The sequence below is a fragment of the Amblyomma maculatum genome, chromosome 10 (assembly GCF_055883805.1).
Source record: "Amblyomma maculatum isolate TAMU_Amacu chromosome 10, ASM5588380v1, whole genome shotgun sequence".
Taxonomy (NCBI): Eukaryota; Metazoa; Arthropoda; class Arachnida; order Ixodida; family Ixodidae; genus Amblyomma; species Amblyomma maculatum.
Genome location: NC_139353.1, coordinates 81,617,753 through 81,635,535, shown reverse-complemented (window position 1 = coordinate 81,635,535; position 17,783 = coordinate 81,617,753). Strand labels below are relative to the sequence as shown.

Sequence of the window (17,783 nt, the reverse complement as noted above, 5' to 3'; positions counted from 1 at the left end):
CAACAGACCAGATCGAATTGGCCGAGATATCAAAGCTAATCAATAAGCGCAAGGTGGCCGATATAAGGAAGTATAACATGGACAAAATTGAGCATGCTGTAAAGAACGGGGGAAGCCTTAAAGCGGTAAAGAAGAAATTGGGCATAGGCAAAAACCAGATGTATGCGATAAGGGACAAGGCGGGCAACGTCATCACTAATATGGACAAGATAGTCAAAGTAGCCGAGGAGTTCTATACAGATCTCTATAGCAGCCAAAGTAGTCAGGACCGTAATGAGATTGGCGGTAGGGAAAAACAGTCAGACGTTCCACCAGTGACGAAAGACGAGGTCAAGAAAGCATTAGAAACTATGAAAAGGGGGAAATCAGCTGGAGAGGATCAGATAACTACAGATTTGCTAAAGGACGGGGGGGATATCGTGCTAGAGAAACTGGCTACCCTGTATACGCAGTGCCTGATGTCATCGACGGTACCGGAACCATGGAAGAATGCAAACATTATCCTCATTCACAAGAAAGGGGACTCTAAGGACCTTAAAAATTACAGACCAATCAGCTTACTGTCTGTTACGTATAAGGTATTTACTAAGGTAATCGCTAATAGAATCAGGACAACCTTAGACTGCAATCAATCAAAGGATCAAGCAGGGTTTCGGAAACGGTACTCTACTATCGATCATATCCATACCATCAACCAGGTGATAGAAAAATGCTCAGAATATAACCAGCCCTTATACATAGCATTCATTGATTACGAAAAAGCATTTGACTCAGTGGAAACCTCGGCGGTGATGCAGGCATTGCGAAATCAGGGGGTAGACGAGCCGTACGTGAAAGTGCTGGAAGATATATATAGTGGCTGCACAGCAACCATAGTTCTGCATAAAGAAAGCAACAAAATTCCCATAAAGAAAGGTGTTAGGCAAGGAGACACAATCTCCCCAGTACTATTCACAGCTTGTTTAGAGGAAGTATTCAGAGACTTGGAATGGGAGCAGTTAGGGATAAGGGTAGATGTAGAATACCTCAGTAATCTGCGATTTGCTGATGACATTGCCTTGCTAAGCAACTCGGGGGATGAACTGCAAATAATGATTGATGACCTAGACAGAAAAAGTAGACAGGTAGGCTTGAAAATAAATATGCAGAAGACTAAGGTAATGTTCAACAGCCTCGGGAAGGAACAGCAGTTTACATTAGGTAGCGAAATACTGGAAGTAGTAGGCGAATATGTCTACTTAGGACAGGTAGTAACCGCAGATCCGGACCATGAAAAGGAAATAACAAGAAGAATAAGATTGGGATGGTGCGCATTTGGCAAGCACTCGCAGATTATGACTAGCAGCTTACCGGTATCGCTCAAGAGGAAAGTATACAACAGTTGCATCTTGCCTGTACTCACCTATGGGGCTGAAACGTGGAGGCTAACCAAGAGAGTTCTACTTAAGTTGAGGACAACCCAGAGGGCTATGGAACGAAAAATGGTAGGGGTAACATTAAGAGATAGAAAGCGTGCAGAGTGGGTCAGAGAAATAACTCAAGTTACCGACATTCTAGTGGAAATTAAGAAGAAGAAATGGACATGGGCAGGACATGTAGTGCGAAGAGAGGATAACCGATGGTCGCTGAGGGTAACAAACTGGATTCCAAGGGAAGGAAAGCGTAGCAGGGGGCGGCAGAAAGTTAGGTGGGCGGATGAGATTAAGAAGTTCGCAGGGGTCAAGTGGATGCAGCTAGCACAGAACCGGGTTAACTGGAGAAATATGGGAGAGGCTTTCGCCCTGCAGTGGGTATAATCAGGCTGATGATGATGATGATGATGATGATGACCAAAAATTGGTATGCTCGTTAATTTTCAGAAACCGTCTGACCAGGCGTTATTTCTGTTTTTCCTTTGCGAATTTTCCAGAGCCTTCTTTTGTGGTGCAGGAATGATTGCCCGCTAGCATTCACTATCATCAAGAGCCGACCGAACGTAGCCCCCCCCGCCCTCGTCTCCCTCTCCAACTCAGGAAAAACAGGTTGCATTTTGTACTCCAGCGGAAAATAAAGGCGATTTCTCACAGCCACAATACGTACAGTGTACTTTTTGCAACAGCATACATCAGGCGAAAAAATACACATTCGTGTACATGCTGAAGAAAGCTGCATTTCTTTACGACCAAATATCTTGCAGCTGTTATCGTAATTCTTCATAGTTTTCTTCGAAGGCACACAGCCTTTAAATCTTTTAAATAACATCCTCGTTCAGTGAATTCACTACGTGAACGGAAAGGGTTCATCATCCATGTCGAGCATTGTGGTCTTACGTGCTTCGGCTCAACAATCAACTCCTCACGTGTACTATCGGAAACAAAAATTGGTTTTGAACAAAGCTCAATTCAGTGTCGACGCGACTGAATTTACGCGTAGTATACCAGCAAAGGTCATTTGTTGCGGGCTTTGGAGAACTGCATTTTATCATAACTGTATTTCATAGGATGCTCAGTAGTTTACTGCACAACTATTAAGGTATCTTTTACTCCATTGCGTACATACCATGTTTCTGTAATCAGAACATTGATAAGCACATACGTATGACTGGAAACGTTTGTGCTCATCGGTACAAATTATTTTCTGCTCATAATAAAACCTAAGTTCGTTGACCCATCCGGCTTTAAGTCCCAAAGTTACTGAGGTAATTATTAGGATGCTCTAGTGGATACGCGCGAACAAGTTCGGCCACCTGGGGATTTTTAATTTTCAATGACATTGCACAGTACACCGTACGCTTTGTGTTTCCCAGCAATAAAAAGGCTGCCCCCGAGGACGGGAGCGGCCCAGGTCTCCCGGCTCTCTAGTCTAGCGCCCTATCCACTTAGTCCCGCAGTGTATTAAACTGTACTAACTAGAGATCAGAGCAAATAAACTTTCGCCAGAACAATTCGTTTTAAGCCACAGGAGCGCGTGGATGCGAAACACTGCAGCTGACGGGATAAATTATGTCAGAATCGCCGTTGTAACAATAAAGCAGAGATGGCCATCTTTGTCAGCTCGGTAAACATATCATGTAAGTGTGACCTACATATTTTGTATATGTCTTTTGCGCACAGTGGAAATATCAATTTATTGCCTACCGAAAATTCTTTGTCAACCATCTTGTAAGCCATTTCCGTCTCGTAGATGGTGTGGTAGAGGGGCAGGCAGGAGTCGAAACTCTAGAGCAGATGAAAAAGAGGAAAATAGGTAATGATTACTCTACAAAAATAAAAATAAAAGAAAATTCGCTTGTGGAAATAACAAATCGTCCGCTCTTTTACAGGAGTGTTCGAATACTTCCTTAATTACCTGATTTCGACAAGCGTAACGGATGTCCACGCAGGACACGCCGAGGTCGTGGAAGAAAGGCGCATAATCACTGTCCGACGGTGGATCTAAGAACCTGCATCAACAATTTGGCACTTGAATCGCTGCAAAAATGTCAAGACTTGGGCTGGAGTAACGTTAAATATCTTAGCGCCAAGTACAAACATACTGCAAGACGTAAGATGAATAACCGCCGAGCTTTCGGGCAGTCTAAACATTTGTTATCTATGGCGCTGCAGGCTGATGGTGATTTACGTACCTCACAACAGAACACTGTTGGGCTATGACGTTGAGTATTGAATGGAAGCTGATGCCAGGGTGCCTTGTTTAAAGGAACAAATTAGGGACATCTGGTCATTACAACGCTGGTTGCAACATCGAATTCTGAAGTGGAGGATGACGACAACGGTATGTGTGTTTTAGGTCTTAGCGACAATCAGCTCAATAATTCTTTCTTTAGATCTGTTTGTGTTTGGTAATGGAATACGGATTCGCATATGAGAAAATTGTATTCAAATTTGGGACTTAATTTCCTTTCCACTCGACTTGAAATCGTGAATTCAAGACTGAAAATAACATCCCAATTAGAGCGTGGAACTGGCCGGCGGTTTTGCTTAGTGTCGGGTATCGATCAGAAAGACATGGTCGTAATGTCACCCTCCCATCTGTACTTCCCGATATGTGTAGTTCAGTTTCTGAACGTTTTGAGTTCAGGTTTTTGCGGAAAAGCCTCTTTGTCCTCAGAACACGCTAACTGGGGTACGAGATAGGTGTTTGAGCTAGCAAGTTGCTCATGAGATGTTAGCGCAAGTTATGACCCTTTTGTTTCGTGCTTTTCTTCCGAGTGCTGCATTTTCCATCTTCGTACACAGAAAAAGAGCGAAAGCATGTTATTTACTGAAAGGAAATGTGGACAGGTATTTTAAATGTGCCCTCGCAGGCCGTTTTATTTTATATCTGAAGAAGTCTTACCATAAATTCATGTATTTAAGACTGAAATAAGAATAAAAATGAAATAAGGAAAGCATAGGGTTGCCTATTTAGATTAATTATTGGTAATACGACAGCATTAGAAGGTTGATCTTACGTCGAATCTGTGTTATTCTTTCATGGATGTTCTTGCCGATTCTTACACGCTTACCCCACCATGGTGGTGCAGTACTTACGGCTCTCGACTACTGTTTCCAATGATGCGGGGTCGAATCCCGGCCTCAGCGGCCGATTTTCGATGGAGGCAAAGAGCAAGGCGTCCATGTGCTGTGCGATGTCAGTGAACGTTAAAGAACCCCAGTTAGTCGAAAATTCGGGAGCTCTCCACTACGGCATCTCTCATAGCCTGAGCCGCTTTGGGGTGTTAAACCCCACAAAACAACCTTACTGTATCCAAAGAGACATCTCTTGTGTCACCTGCTCGGTGGTCAAACGTATTCCCGAATGTGTCTGGAGGTGGCGACACCGACTCACAAGAATACGTCAAGTGTATTGTTTTCACTTTCTGTCTGGTGACATCGCTCCCAGTCTAGGAAATTACTCGACCGAAGAAGTAATTTTACCCCAGTTATACTTGGCTGATGTTGTATTGCAACGTCGGGTCCTCGGTGGAGATGGGGCTCGTTGAAATGTGGCACGTCGTAGAAAGATGACACGGTTGGACATTTCTTTGCGGCAAAAATATGCAGATGAATTTATTTACAGTATTTGCACTACGACCGGAGTGGCTGCTACCATCTGGAGCAGTCGAGAACGCCAGCGCAAGGTTCGCCTGCAACGACACCCTGTACTGCTTGACCGCGACTTAACTTGCTTCGCGGAGTCCTCGGTGAGCGCTAAGATTGACCCGACCCGAACACTTTCCTTCCATCTCTCCACCGAGAGTCACTGTCACATTTTTGGTGCAAGACACTTCCTTAAATAAGATAACCCAGAATTCTGGCCACCATCTAAGTAACCGATCGGGAAAGCGTTTATGGAAGTCAACCGGCGTGTTTTCTTCAAATTTGAAAGTAACCAATGACACGCTGGTGCTATACTTCCGAGAATCGCGTGCATTCCACTTCTTTTTAAATATTAAATAGATGGAAGAGAGACCCAGACAGCAATAAAATAATAAAAATACTCCACCTCTACAGCCACCAGCCGTGCTCACTGTACAGATACGCGCAGCGCCTGCGTTCAGCTGGTCGTCAGCGAGAGGCGACCAAAAACCAATTAAGCGTCCCCATTCAGAGTGCGGCTCGAACGTGTTCTCAGCTAGGGTTTACGACCGTAGTTTTCACCGCGAGCGCTTTCCAACCATCCCAGGGCGGCTTCTCCAAGGGCAATAAACCTCCGCGTGCGGGCAATGCGCAGGGAGCGCGACACACAGACCTCGTCGTCAAGCGCACGCCTCCTTCCAGAGTTCTTCTTGTAGGCATGGTTTTCACTTTGCCGCCCGACAACCCTCTGCAAACAGCATATTGCTCCCTTAGTTCTGAGGCGCTCGAAATATACGGGTGTGAGCGACGCGAGGAGCCATTCAGAAAAAAAGATAAGATCGGAAGGCGCAGACCAAGACGACACTGCTGCTGTGCCGATGTACATGGCCCACAGCCCGGCAGACTGCAACCCTAAATACCCCGATAAGGATTCTAATGCAATCACAGTAATAATATAGGCTAGCACGAAGAACTTTAGAGGGCCTGGGAGAACTGGAGAAGGCTGTTGTCGCATTTATAAGCGTGATGATATGTATTATTGGCAGGAAAAAGTGAATGCACGTACCTGGGTTCGCTGTCTGGATTATTGTACGAAGGCGAGTTCAAAAGCCATGTGTCGAAGACAGAAGCCCTTCCACTCGCAATTTCATCTTTGTCCGGATTTGGAACCTAACGAGAAATCGATCACCAGGTATGTTTGAAAGTATGCGTGAAGTAAGAGTGGTATAAATGTTACAAAAGAGCAAAATTATCTTTCACTGTTTACTTGCTGCCTGTCAACGTTTTTGACATGCTTAGGAGATTTCCTCGATGCTAGTTTAAAACCAAATTTCACTGCACTTATAATATTAAACACTGTGCTATATATCATTGGTGCCTTCCTTCCCTTTTTCACACTCTGCCCTTTTGCAAAGCATGACCGCAGGTGGAATTTCCTCAATTTGCGGCGACTAACTAATTAAACCTACTCCACAATCACTTTCCACATTTTGGTTGCATAATTAGTGGGCAAAAGTTTGCTGGCATAGATCAGCCTACGAAATTTTGAGAAAGTAAATAAAAAAGTGTGGAAACGGCAGTTCTCAGCACATCTGCTTACTCATAAATGCTAGAATAAAGTGACTTTTAAAGCAATTGCGGCACGTGAATCGTCAAAAAAAAAAAAAAAAAACACGCCGATTTAAGTGTGCCGCCATGTGGTTGAAACACGTCACTAAAGTTGAGCTGCTGTCATACTGATCAAGTTTCCTTGTGCCTCCTCACTATTCTCATCAACGCGCCATTGTGCGCGTTTTCTCAATTTCACTACCTGCGTTGCAAAGACGAGGAAAGCGGAGGTACAAGAAAAACAACAACAATAACAACAACGACAACAGCAACTGCAAAATAATGTAATGGTGAACGGCGGTCGCGGAGGCGGAAACATGCTACCAGCGCCTATGATGAGTTCGAGAAGCACCCTATCCGAGGGGAGATAAAGGGTTTGATAAAGGCTTGACCATCTTGTCTACTTTTGACCTCTACTGACCTTTTTTGCCGACTCCCACACCAAGTGAGCGAGCAAGGGACTGGATGAAACTTCCAGGGTTCCATTGCCTTGTACAGCAATGTCTACGTTGACGTAGGCGACAGCCTGGTGGGTCAGTTGCACGCGATGTTGCTGCACGGAATGCGGATACTCGTCACCTTCCGTCACCTTCCTAACGTGACCTTCCTAATAGACGACTATCTTGTAAGGGCTGCAAGCATTATTATACTGGCCCTTCTCCGTCAAAAAAGAACTAAACAACTATGTCAAAAATGGGACGAAATATTCCATCGTTTGGTAGTAAACATCAGTGCAGTTTTTCAGTACTTGCAAGAGGTACTCTAACCTTCTTCTCTAGTATGTTTCCGTGGTTTGCAGTTCTGCAGAGCATCGGGATCCGGTAAAAACGTCCCCGGAAAAAACGTCCCTGGAACAAATGCCCCGGAAAAAATGTCCCTATTAGCGAAGTAGGAAAAAATGTCCCCGAACGGGGCTGAAGTCTTGCGCTATAGGACGTAGACTGCGTTTCCCCGTGGCGAGCTGCAATGATGAATGATGCATGTTAACTTTATTACGGCGGTTTCACCTGTCGGCTTGGAATTGACCGCGAACATCGAACTGATGCGGGCATTCATGACAAAAAAAAATTATGGCAGCGGTAAACCAGTGACAGCGCCTCGTCTTCACTTTGTTTGCGGGGAAAAGAGGTGATGACCACCAGCTTTAGCGGAGAAGCTTGGAGCTAGGCTTTAATATGTCCGCGAAGCACGACCGGTTAAGCTTCGTCCTGCTTATACCATCATCAACCTTATCACAATTCTACACCAGCATCAGAAGAACGGTTGAACGTTTCGCCAGAAGGTCTGGAATGTAATTCTAGTAACGTCTTCTGCTTTGGGCGGTTCCCCGAGACTACCATACGCCGATCCGCTTGTACCTTTCTAAGTAGACAGTGTTACCAAACTTATTAGTCCTGCCATATATGATTTCTTAACGAGCTGCGGAGCTCAAAACCTCGCAACGTATAAAGAGTCAGATGGCTCTTTCACCATTCTTTTACGCAGTTCTTGTAAATATTTCGGACTCCCAGAGGACGCTTGTTCCAAATGATGATTACATTTAACTCAAAGCCAAGAAAAAATGGCAGAAAATGTTTTTTTTTTTTTTTTTTTTTTTTTTTAATGTGAGTTTCGGAAGAAATCCTTTTCAGGGCCGGTTTTGGCTTTGGGGACGTTTTTTCCTAGTTGCCGCTTCTTCAGGGGACGTTTCTTCCGGGGACCTTTTTTCAGGGGACGTTTTTACCTACACCCGCAGAACATACAGGACGTCGCGTCTGTAAAAAAACTTCCTGCGTATATCGTGCGCACAGTTTCAGCCTCGTATGAAAAAAGCGCTGGATTTCTTTGCGCTGGACTGCATTATAAAATTGACCTTTATTCGTTTCAAAACCTGATATAGCATCATTTTGCTCCAAGCTTCGAATTCCCCATGGAGACCATCAATTTTACTGAGATAACTAAAAAGTTAACGGATTTTAGGTATATAATTGTATAGTTAAATGAAAGTTTCGACAAAGCCTGAAAGTTTTCCCTGGAATTTTTTTTTTTCTATATTCAACGCCCTAGTTTAAGAAATTTTTTAACGTATTCGTTGAAGCATCCGGTATATAGTTATATGGGAGTGTTGTAGAAACTTTAGGCTGAATCAAGCGAAGCGTGTTGAGAATAAACGTGAAGTGGCAAATATCAAGTCGAGTAGGCTGTGGATTCCACATAATGTGAGAATAAATGCGTTATTTTACTTACATCCTGCAACTACTTCAACCACGACTAGGCAGCATAGAATTTACTCCCTACGAAAATGAAACCTTAAGGATACGTCAACGAAGCCGCTTGTGGAGGTGAAAGTCGCGGTCACGCTTTCCATGCTTCGTACTGAAATTACCCGATTTTTACCGACATTGTCCTCCATTTGCTACTGAAGTGTTTTGTTTCCGATAATACAGCGGGCACCGTTTATAAGCGAAGCTTATACCGCTCGTTCGGCCGGAAAGCCTTCGCCGTACCCCAGTTTCGGATCGGATGTTGTCGGGATTTGTAGGAAGTGTTCGGAAAGTGGCCGGAAAAATGAAGGCCTGCATATAAGCGCTAGATAAGGGATGGGAAGTGGGATGTGTAAATTGTGGTTAATACTAAAGTCTGTTGTGAATAGGGTTCTGGCCGAGTCACATGCACATTATCCAGCAGTTCAAGACAGAAGCGGGTCTAGCGGACGCCGGCGAGCGACCGCTGCCAAGGGCTTCGAAGCGGCGGCGCCGCGGGGGAGTGACCCTTTGTCTACTGCTGCGGTGGCCTACCCTCCCCGCCTCCTCCCCTTCGGGATGGCGAAGGGCTGCCTTTCGAGCCTTAATCCCAATTGGCGTCCCCCACGGCGACAGCAGAGAATGTGTTCTTTTGTTAAACGGACCAGAGGCGCATCACCGAGCAACCTTGACCTCGCTCGCGGGTGATTTTGAAATTACGCGGGGGAAATGACCGCCGCCTGTGGGCGCTACTTCGCGGGATGTTTCGCCTTAGTGCAGGATATCCACCACCAGCACAAGATCGTCATCCACAGTGGAGAAGTTTGCCCTCGCCACCCAGAGATGTGAGAGGAGGTTCGAGCACCACCCTCGGCAGTGGGTGACACCTCCAGTGACCTCTTGTGCCCCAGTGATTAGACTGCATCGATTGAACTTTGCTTCCCTAGCTAGGGAAGTGGGGACAACCGACCGTATTTAAGCGTTGGAAGTTGTCTCCACTGAGAGTTCCGTTTTCCTCTCTTGACCTGTAATTATCCCATCATGTAAAAAGTTGTATAAAACGCTTTTCTTTGGCTCTTCTCTCTGGCTGCTCCTGCTCAGTTATCTCGGCTCCTCATGGTTCCTACTGCGGTGAAGCCTAGGTCCCCGAACCCCAAACACATCAAGTCATAATGGAATGAATAATTGTCGCTAATTGTCGGAGTGAAAAACGACTTAAACGTCGTTTTTCACTCCGAGCGCCCCCTGGCAATTGTCATGCCACTGACAACGAGGAAGAATTGTGCTGGTCTGGGAGAAGAGGAGGAGAAAGCGTTGGTGCCTGGGGGCTAGTAGGCTTCACCTTATCCCAATTGCCATATCACTGTAAATAAACGCCCTTTTTCTATTTCACCGTAACAATATAATAGTTCAGAGAAGTAATTGAACAAAATTGACAATACCAAAAAGAAAGATGGCAAATAAATTAAAATGCTGAGTCACTATATCGTAGTCTATCCTAACAAAAAATTCAAAATGGTGAGTCGTAGCTTGTGCTAAGTAAACAGTAGAAAGTGATTTTTCATTGTGCCGTAGTCCGTCGTACTAATTGCGCTGAGTCATTGGGTCAAAGTCCGCCGTAGGTAAAAAAGACGATGAAGCGAACGAATCAACGCACGTTATTGCGTCTACCCCCATGGCGAAGCTAAAGCACCTCCAGATTTTAACAGTATACCTTGGGCGTGCGCGGACTACCTCTACTGGTTAAAAAAAAGGGAAACGATGGAGAGCGGCAAAATAATGCGAATAAACTCGTGATTAGAATCATCGTGCAGTACTAGAATTGCCAGCCAGGCTCTTCCATCATGTCTGCACGATGCTTGCAACATGCATGACACTTTGCCGCGTGTCATGCATTCTGCAGCATGCGCTAACCTTCACTGGCTCTACTCGTGCGCAAACACTGCTGCTCAGCCAGCACGTGATAAAATCAAATTGCCCATAGACGTAATGAACCGAATGGTGAGAACTAAGCGACAGCTATTACGGCTTTATTAGCTAATGATGAAGAAAACATACAGCCACCTAGTACGGAGCTAACAATGGGAACAGCGTGAAGGATGATACTTGCACCCTCAGAAACCAGCATGTGTTGCATTGCACGCGGTAACAGCCTGACGGACGACGGTTGCACTAGAACCAACTCGACATATTCTACTCACTAGGTTCTTCGCGGCTCGCCGTGATAAGGATATGGCACATATGCTGGTTGGTCGGAGCTCTCTGGTAGTTGAAATCATTACAGAGTTTTACTTAACTGTCAGCAGGCATGTGACCTTGCTGATACGGAAAAGCAACAACGCAAAGCGCACACTTACTTCAACCCACTCCTGCGAGCCGATGAGACCAAACTCTTCAGCGCCCCAGCTGCAGAACACCAGCGTGCGGCGGGGTCTCCAGCCTAGGCGGAGGGCAGCATTTGATGAGTAACGTGTACTTTTATATAGGGAAACAACTCCGCAAATGTGCACACACAATAGCCCAAACATGAGCACGCGAAAGATGAAAAAGGAGAAGTGATCATTTTTCTTCTGGTCAGCTCTTTTGTTTGTTTGCTCAAAAACAAATATTAATCAAATTACATTTATTAATCCAGCTATGAGCTCGCCCGTAAGCCCACAAAAAAGTGTTGGTTTTTGTTGGGTTTAACGTCCTAAAGCGTGGCTATAAGAGACGCCGTAGTGGAGGACTTCGGAAATTTCGACACCTGGGGTTTTTTAACGTGCACTGACATCGCACAGCACACGGGCGCATTGCTTTTCGCCTAAACGAAAGGCGGCCGCCGAGGCCGGGATTCGATCCCGCGTCCTTGAGAACAGTAGTCGAGCACCGCAACCACTGCGCCACCTCGGCGGGCCCACGAAAAAGAATCACAATAGCTTTACTACATATACATGTAATCGGCTTTGCAAATTTGTACCTAAACATGGGCAGGAAACGTGTAAGCATCTACGTTTACTTGAGAAGTTAACACTGAATCTCAGTGCAATACTGACTGTTAAAACAGTGTGTTTGGTAATGCTGTTTGGACATTTTTTTATCCCGCTTCTGTGTACTGCACTGGTGCGCCAAAAGAAAAACAAGAGTACGCAAGCGGTAGCCGAACAGGTTAGAACTACATGCCAGCGCACTTATAAGCACATGCTCAGCAGAGAGCGAGAATGTGTCGGTATATCAAGCTGACCCATCTCTATGTTGCTATGCTCGCCTTATCAGCGAAATATGCGAAGCCGCGCTGATACTGCGATTAGGCGGCGGGGCGCTGCCAGCTTCGTCACAGACGCTACCACTTTCAGTATGCATGCATTGTCGAAGCGTGGTCCAATTTCGGCCACATTTATTCAACTGATCAGCGTTCTCGCCGCCCAGCACAGGGCGAATCCTGGCGATCACGGAAGTTGAAAGAGGACCATTCCTGACGAATTTCAAGGCACCACACAACCCGCCATATCGCCGCAGCATAGTGATTTTCCTCAAGCGGCCGACAAAGGCGAGCATTACAACATCGATTTCGATCAGCTAGATGTGCCGATGCTCCCTCACTTTGTGCTGAGGCATCTGCTGATAGAGCGCGCTGGCATCCAGTTTATTCTCTTTTCGGCCAGCGCTTGTGTGTCCGCTTTACTTTTGATGCCCCTGCCTTGATGTTATGCAAACGAGAACTGACGTTCAGCATCGTTGAAAATTTTTGATGAGCAGAAATAAATAAAAAGAGTGCCTAATGTAGCTGAGAAACCCTAAGAACGAGCATAAAATCCATTAAATAAAAATAATGTCTTGCAGCCCTCGCTTGAAGCTATACGAAAGCGGTAATTTGAAGCCTTATGGCCAGAAAATGCGAAACATTGCGGATAGTGACAAAAGATGTATTTCATCGATTACTTACCTTGCTTTGCTAGCTTCCCGTAGGCTTCGGCCATGGCCATCAATGCCACAGTGCCACTGACAGGGTCGAATGCTCCCGGCGTCCAAGCATCGCGATGGTTTCCCACCAGAACCAGTTTTTCTAAAGTAAATAATAATGCAAGGAAAAGAACACCTTTCTACCACGCTCGAGCGTCAATGTGTACACGTGCATAGCGGCTGCCTCGACATCAACGCAAAATTTTGGTCGCGACTTGATGTGACGTTGCGGCAAGCTCTTTTGAAGCCAAGTACACTGCAACGCGATTTGAAGGTTATCGTATCGCTGTCGGCTGAAATGGGTGAATAATGCTTTTTTTCTTTTTCTTCACGGTCACTTTGTCTGCAGTCAGCATCCCAGAGCGGATAGCCGAATAATTTGGTTAGCCAGGCTTAAGCGTTACTTTAAACCTCCTTAGTAAAATAGATCGCTTTAGAGCAGTCCCATGCATACAGATCTTGCCTTACGTAAATCGTGACAGACTCTATACCAGATTTTCTGGTATAGAGTCTGTCACGAGTCTTAGAGTCTTTAAAAGAAGCCCCCGAAGTGGGGTTTATATCTTTTATATGAAAAAATATTCTCGCAGATGCATGGGACCTCTTTAGAAGGTGTAGACAACCATATTCAAGCAAAAATGTGCATCGGGCTTACCGGGTTCTTTGGCTCCCGTAATTTTGCCGACCACGTTGTAAGTCATTGCCAGGCCATTCTTGAGGTGGACCTCGAGCCTCATTTCCCTAAATATTATAACAGGAAGGTAATCACAATAAAATTGCTTTCCCCTCGCACAGTGCCAAAGAGACGCTGCTAACCCTAAAGGGCGCATCAACTGCGAACTACGCATTACAAACAATCATTTTGTGAGGGAAGGTGCATTTAGCAGAAATAATAAAATCTACGAATTTATCTGGATGCTTAAATATCACTTGATTGGTAAAACGGCTGAAAAAAAGAAACGACATTGCAATATGTGCTAGCAACTAACAAACATATTATGTGCGTATCACATTCATTGAACAGAATGCTGAGGTAAAGCAAAGGTTTAGCAGTAATTTTAGTAGAAATTAAATTCTCCTGCCTGCTAGCCTGAATCAAAGCTACAGTAAGAAACGAATTTCCACGCAGCCTATAAGTTCCGACTGGGAAATAGGCTCTCAGGAAATATAACGACTGAGGACATAGGTCATGCATGTTGTAAGCATTGCTCCAAAAGATACAAAGAAAAAAATTGTTGAGGTGAAGAAAAATAAATTATTGCCGTTTTGTTGTCAGAGTGCCTATGCGCCTCTGATTTACCAAAATGGACCTCGCGTAATACAGCAACGATACAAAAAATGTATGGACATTTCTGGGGAGTTTGTGAACATATATTTTCCCATTTTGCGATAACAATCCTTATAGCAACAGATCCACGCTCGGGACGCTTATATATTATTGCTAATAATCTTCACAAATGCGCCCCCCCTAGTTCTGTATGAAAGTTACTCGTTGTTACTACAGAACCAACATCAGAAGCGATATTTATCCACGTATCAGAAACGTAGGCCACGTCTTTATATATACTCGTAAAACGATCTTTCTTACGCTATTCCAAAGCTTGTCTTCACTATATTCAAAACTGCCGCGCAGTGTATTGTTTCTTTGCGTTTTCAACTTCTCGGCAAGAGCGCAGAAAAGACGAAAGAAAACTTTTGCTGCGAATCGCCACCAAAATCCTCGTCCATCAACCTCTGCATGCCAGTGTCTCACAACATCGGCATTGCCCGACAGAAGGTGTTCCAGAATCCTGGTATGGTTAATCAATGCGCACAGATCTGAACGCGTAATATCTTTCTTTATGCATACTGAATCACGGGAAAAAGCAGGAATAATTCATGTTATGGCGTGTACAGTAAAATAAAACATACAACACGTGTAACTAATGAATTGCTCATCGGCGTGTATCATAGGCTCAGCTTTGAACGCGCCAAGACTGCTGATGTTTTGTTTTTTCGATTGGCGTTTCAGTGTACCGCATCGGTGCTCTTGAATGCGACAGCCGAAAGAAGCCGTTCATTCTGTCGCATCCGAAATGAAGCATCCTGCGCGGACCATGGTGTAGAAAAGTTAAGAACACGGAATATTTCGCGACTCAACGAGCGATCTGCAAAGTCAGGTGGAGCTAGTAGGTGAGAGAATTGATTTTAAAGCTGAATATTTACTCTCCGGACACCATCTCCGGAATCGCCAAGTGTCGGCGAATGATGACCTTGAGCTTTAAAGGAGACCACACCACCCCGTGTTCTTCCTAATCCTCTGAGTAGGGTTAAGGATATTCAGAAGCGGAAGCTCCGGACAGCAACTCTCGAGTTCTCTGGGTGTCAGCGATTAACTTCAAGTTTTTTCTTATAAAACAGTGAATGGACACGGCACTAAAAAGAAGCAAAGGACACACACGGTCACACACACACCGCTTCGGAGAGCATACGCCTCGCTTTCGGGATTTACCAGGTTCGATATCTGGTGCCTCCGGGTACCCACAGGTTTCCAGTGGGTACAAGATTTCTCCCGGTTTTGTGCTCGGTGCTTCTGGGGTGAAATCCATGGAGAACGGGGCCATGAACCAGAAATGTTTGTTAAAAAAAAAACCACATAATAAGCTCCGAAGCGGACGTATTGTTGTCCGATGCCGAAACGTATCACTAATCCTTCTTTTTAGTCCCGTTTCCATGCGCTGTTTTATAAGAAAATGCGTAACTAACTCGCCAAAATTGCCATTCTAGTATTAGCTTCAAGTCTTCGAAATGTCATATTAGGGCTCGGTCGATTTTGTGGTTTTATGTAGAGTCTCCCGTATAGTGCTTTCACACTAACGAAAGGAAGCTTTGGTTTGGTTTGGTTTGTGGGGTTTAACGTCCCAAAGCGACTCAGGCTATGAAGGACGGCGTAGTGTTGGACTCCGGATATGTCGACCACCTGGGGTTCTTTAACGTCCACTGACATCGCACAGCACACGGGCGCCTTGCTTTTCGCCTCCATCGAAAAGCGGCCGCTGAGTCCGGGATTCGATTCCGCGTCCTTGGGAACAGTAGTCAAGCGCTGTAACCACTGCGCCACCCCGGCGGGGCCTAACGAAAGGAAGCGTGGGAGTGGGGAGGATGTGGACCGGTTTATTTCGAACCCGATTACTCGCGCTCAGTAGCACAGCGTCTTAACCACTGAGCTAGTGCGATGGGTGGTTTCCCTCGTTATAACCTGGTTTAAGTAGGGTTGAAGCTCCGCAAATATTTTAAGAGGCAAAACGTCGTTAACGTACTTGGCATCGGTAAAACCAGGACCGAGATGATAAGCTTCGATATTCAAATCCCCGGTCCAGTCTTCTGGAGCCGCCGGTCCTTTCAGACGCCTGGAAAGAAAGAGGGTAAAGTAGAACTTCTTGGAGTGTTGACTGCCTAGCAAACTTGGTCTTCGCTCCACATTCGCGGAGTTTCAAATTTGCTGTGCTGCGATGAAAGCATGCATTTAATGTCTCGCTTCTACTGACTGATGCTCAAAAGTCATGATGCTTAAAATGGAAGCTATAAATGCCGTAAGTATCAGCATATGCGGTTCAAAAGGTCACGTGTAAATCATTCTATTGGCCTATGGTTAGTCTACCTGAGAAATATTAAAAGGCCGGCCGCATGAGCCCCGTGGCGTACGTTGGACTCTCCCGGATATGCTAGTTGCAATCCCAGTCTGTTTTAGTCATATGTCATATAGCGTATCACGCGCTTTAACAATTCATCTGATCGCGGTACTGCGTTCAGGCATCGTCAGAAGAGTGAAAGCAAGCAGGGGCGTCATTTTTATTTTTATAATAAAAGCTGTCTACGAAGCTTTTGAAAGCAAGCAGATAACAGTGGGATTTGTGGAAGTATGTTGCTCATAAATGAATGTACGCATTTTGTGAACCCACTGATACTAACAAGCTCTGTTTTGCAACGCGAAAAAGACGCTGCAATGGATAATTGGTCGAGGTAAATGCTATTTTCATTGTTATACTTTTGGGCCGATCGCCATACTGTTGACGTCTGGAGCCTAACAAATGGCCACTGTTGATTATCATTATGCTATGGCACTTTGTCTATTTTTAGGCAGTGCCTTGATGTCGTTTTAATGCATAAAATATTACTCTTATCACTGACTTAAATGTCTTTTTAGAGCGCACTCAGTGGTATATTCGGTGCACGTAGAGCTGCGAAGCAATGTCACTTGATTTGCTCTGAGCACTTCAGTAGAAGCCTAAGTTCCTCTGCAATGCTTACTGACTAGTACGTAAGCGGTAAGTGTATCTCGGGTTTCCTGATAAAGGCGTTAAGTGCGGTCAGCTCGTACTAAAGTTTTAGTCTATTCAGTCATTTTGTCGCTCATAACGTTGAACTCAGTGAGGAGAATTACTTTAATTTCGATGCTGTCGTCCCTGTGAACAGTGAACGCTTGGGATACATACTGCACCGTGGATATGCAGACATGACGGATATATCACGTGATGAGTGTTCAAAGAAGAAATAATGACCTGCTACCCTACATTGCTGATCCAAAGGCTGGTATTACACCGCAGTGAGCTTATCACACAGGACGGGTGACGCTCGGTGTCCATATGTGCTATGGGTATGTTTACAAAAGTAAGAGGAGGGGGAGAGGCGCGAATGAATACTTCGTGGCCTTAGTATATAAAACATTCCTGGTTCTTTCTTGTTACACGTAGCTATGTTTTGTTTTCCCTGAACTGCGCAGCCTGACCACGAACAAATGTTTTTTTTTTATTTTCTCGAAAAAATCCTTTCTGCCAACTTTCCTCCTTGACCGCTAATGTTCGCGAGGTGTGTCTGTTCCGAAAGAAACTTAATGTGGTCTTTTCACGCGACCTGGGCACTCAATATCGGCACGAGCGAATGAAGCAAGTGTTTCCCCCTATACCTGCAGGGAATTAGGACGATGATAGAA

The 17,783-nt window shown here is 45.1% G+C and overlaps 1 protein-coding gene across 3 annotated transcripts in view; it reads right to left on the bottom strand.

Annotated features, from left to right (window-relative positions):
• LOC146176865 (N-acetylated-alpha-linked acidic dipeptidase 2-like) overlaps positions 1-17,783 on the bottom strand; it is an 88,141-nt gene that overhangs the window by 13,707 nt on the left and 56,651 nt on the right. For all 3 annotated transcript variants that reach the window (XM_084582990.1, XM_084582988.1, XM_084582989.1), the window contains exons 8-15: positions 16,111-16,200; positions 13,467-13,552; positions 12,795-12,914; positions 11,227-11,309; positions 7,069-7,200; positions 6,106-6,209; positions 3,328-3,421; positions 3,117-3,197 (exon numbers count right to left, since the gene is read on the bottom strand). In XM_084582990.1, coding sequence (XP_084439116.1) covers positions 3,117-3,197; positions 3,328-3,421; positions 6,106-6,209; positions 7,069-7,200; positions 11,227-11,309; positions 12,795-12,914; positions 13,467-13,552; positions 16,111-16,200 — 790 coding nt within the window. The remainder of the gene's footprint in view (positions 1-3,116; positions 3,198-3,327; positions 3,422-6,105; positions 6,210-7,068; positions 7,201-11,226; positions 11,310-12,794; positions 12,915-13,466; positions 13,553-16,110; positions 16,201-17,783) is intronic.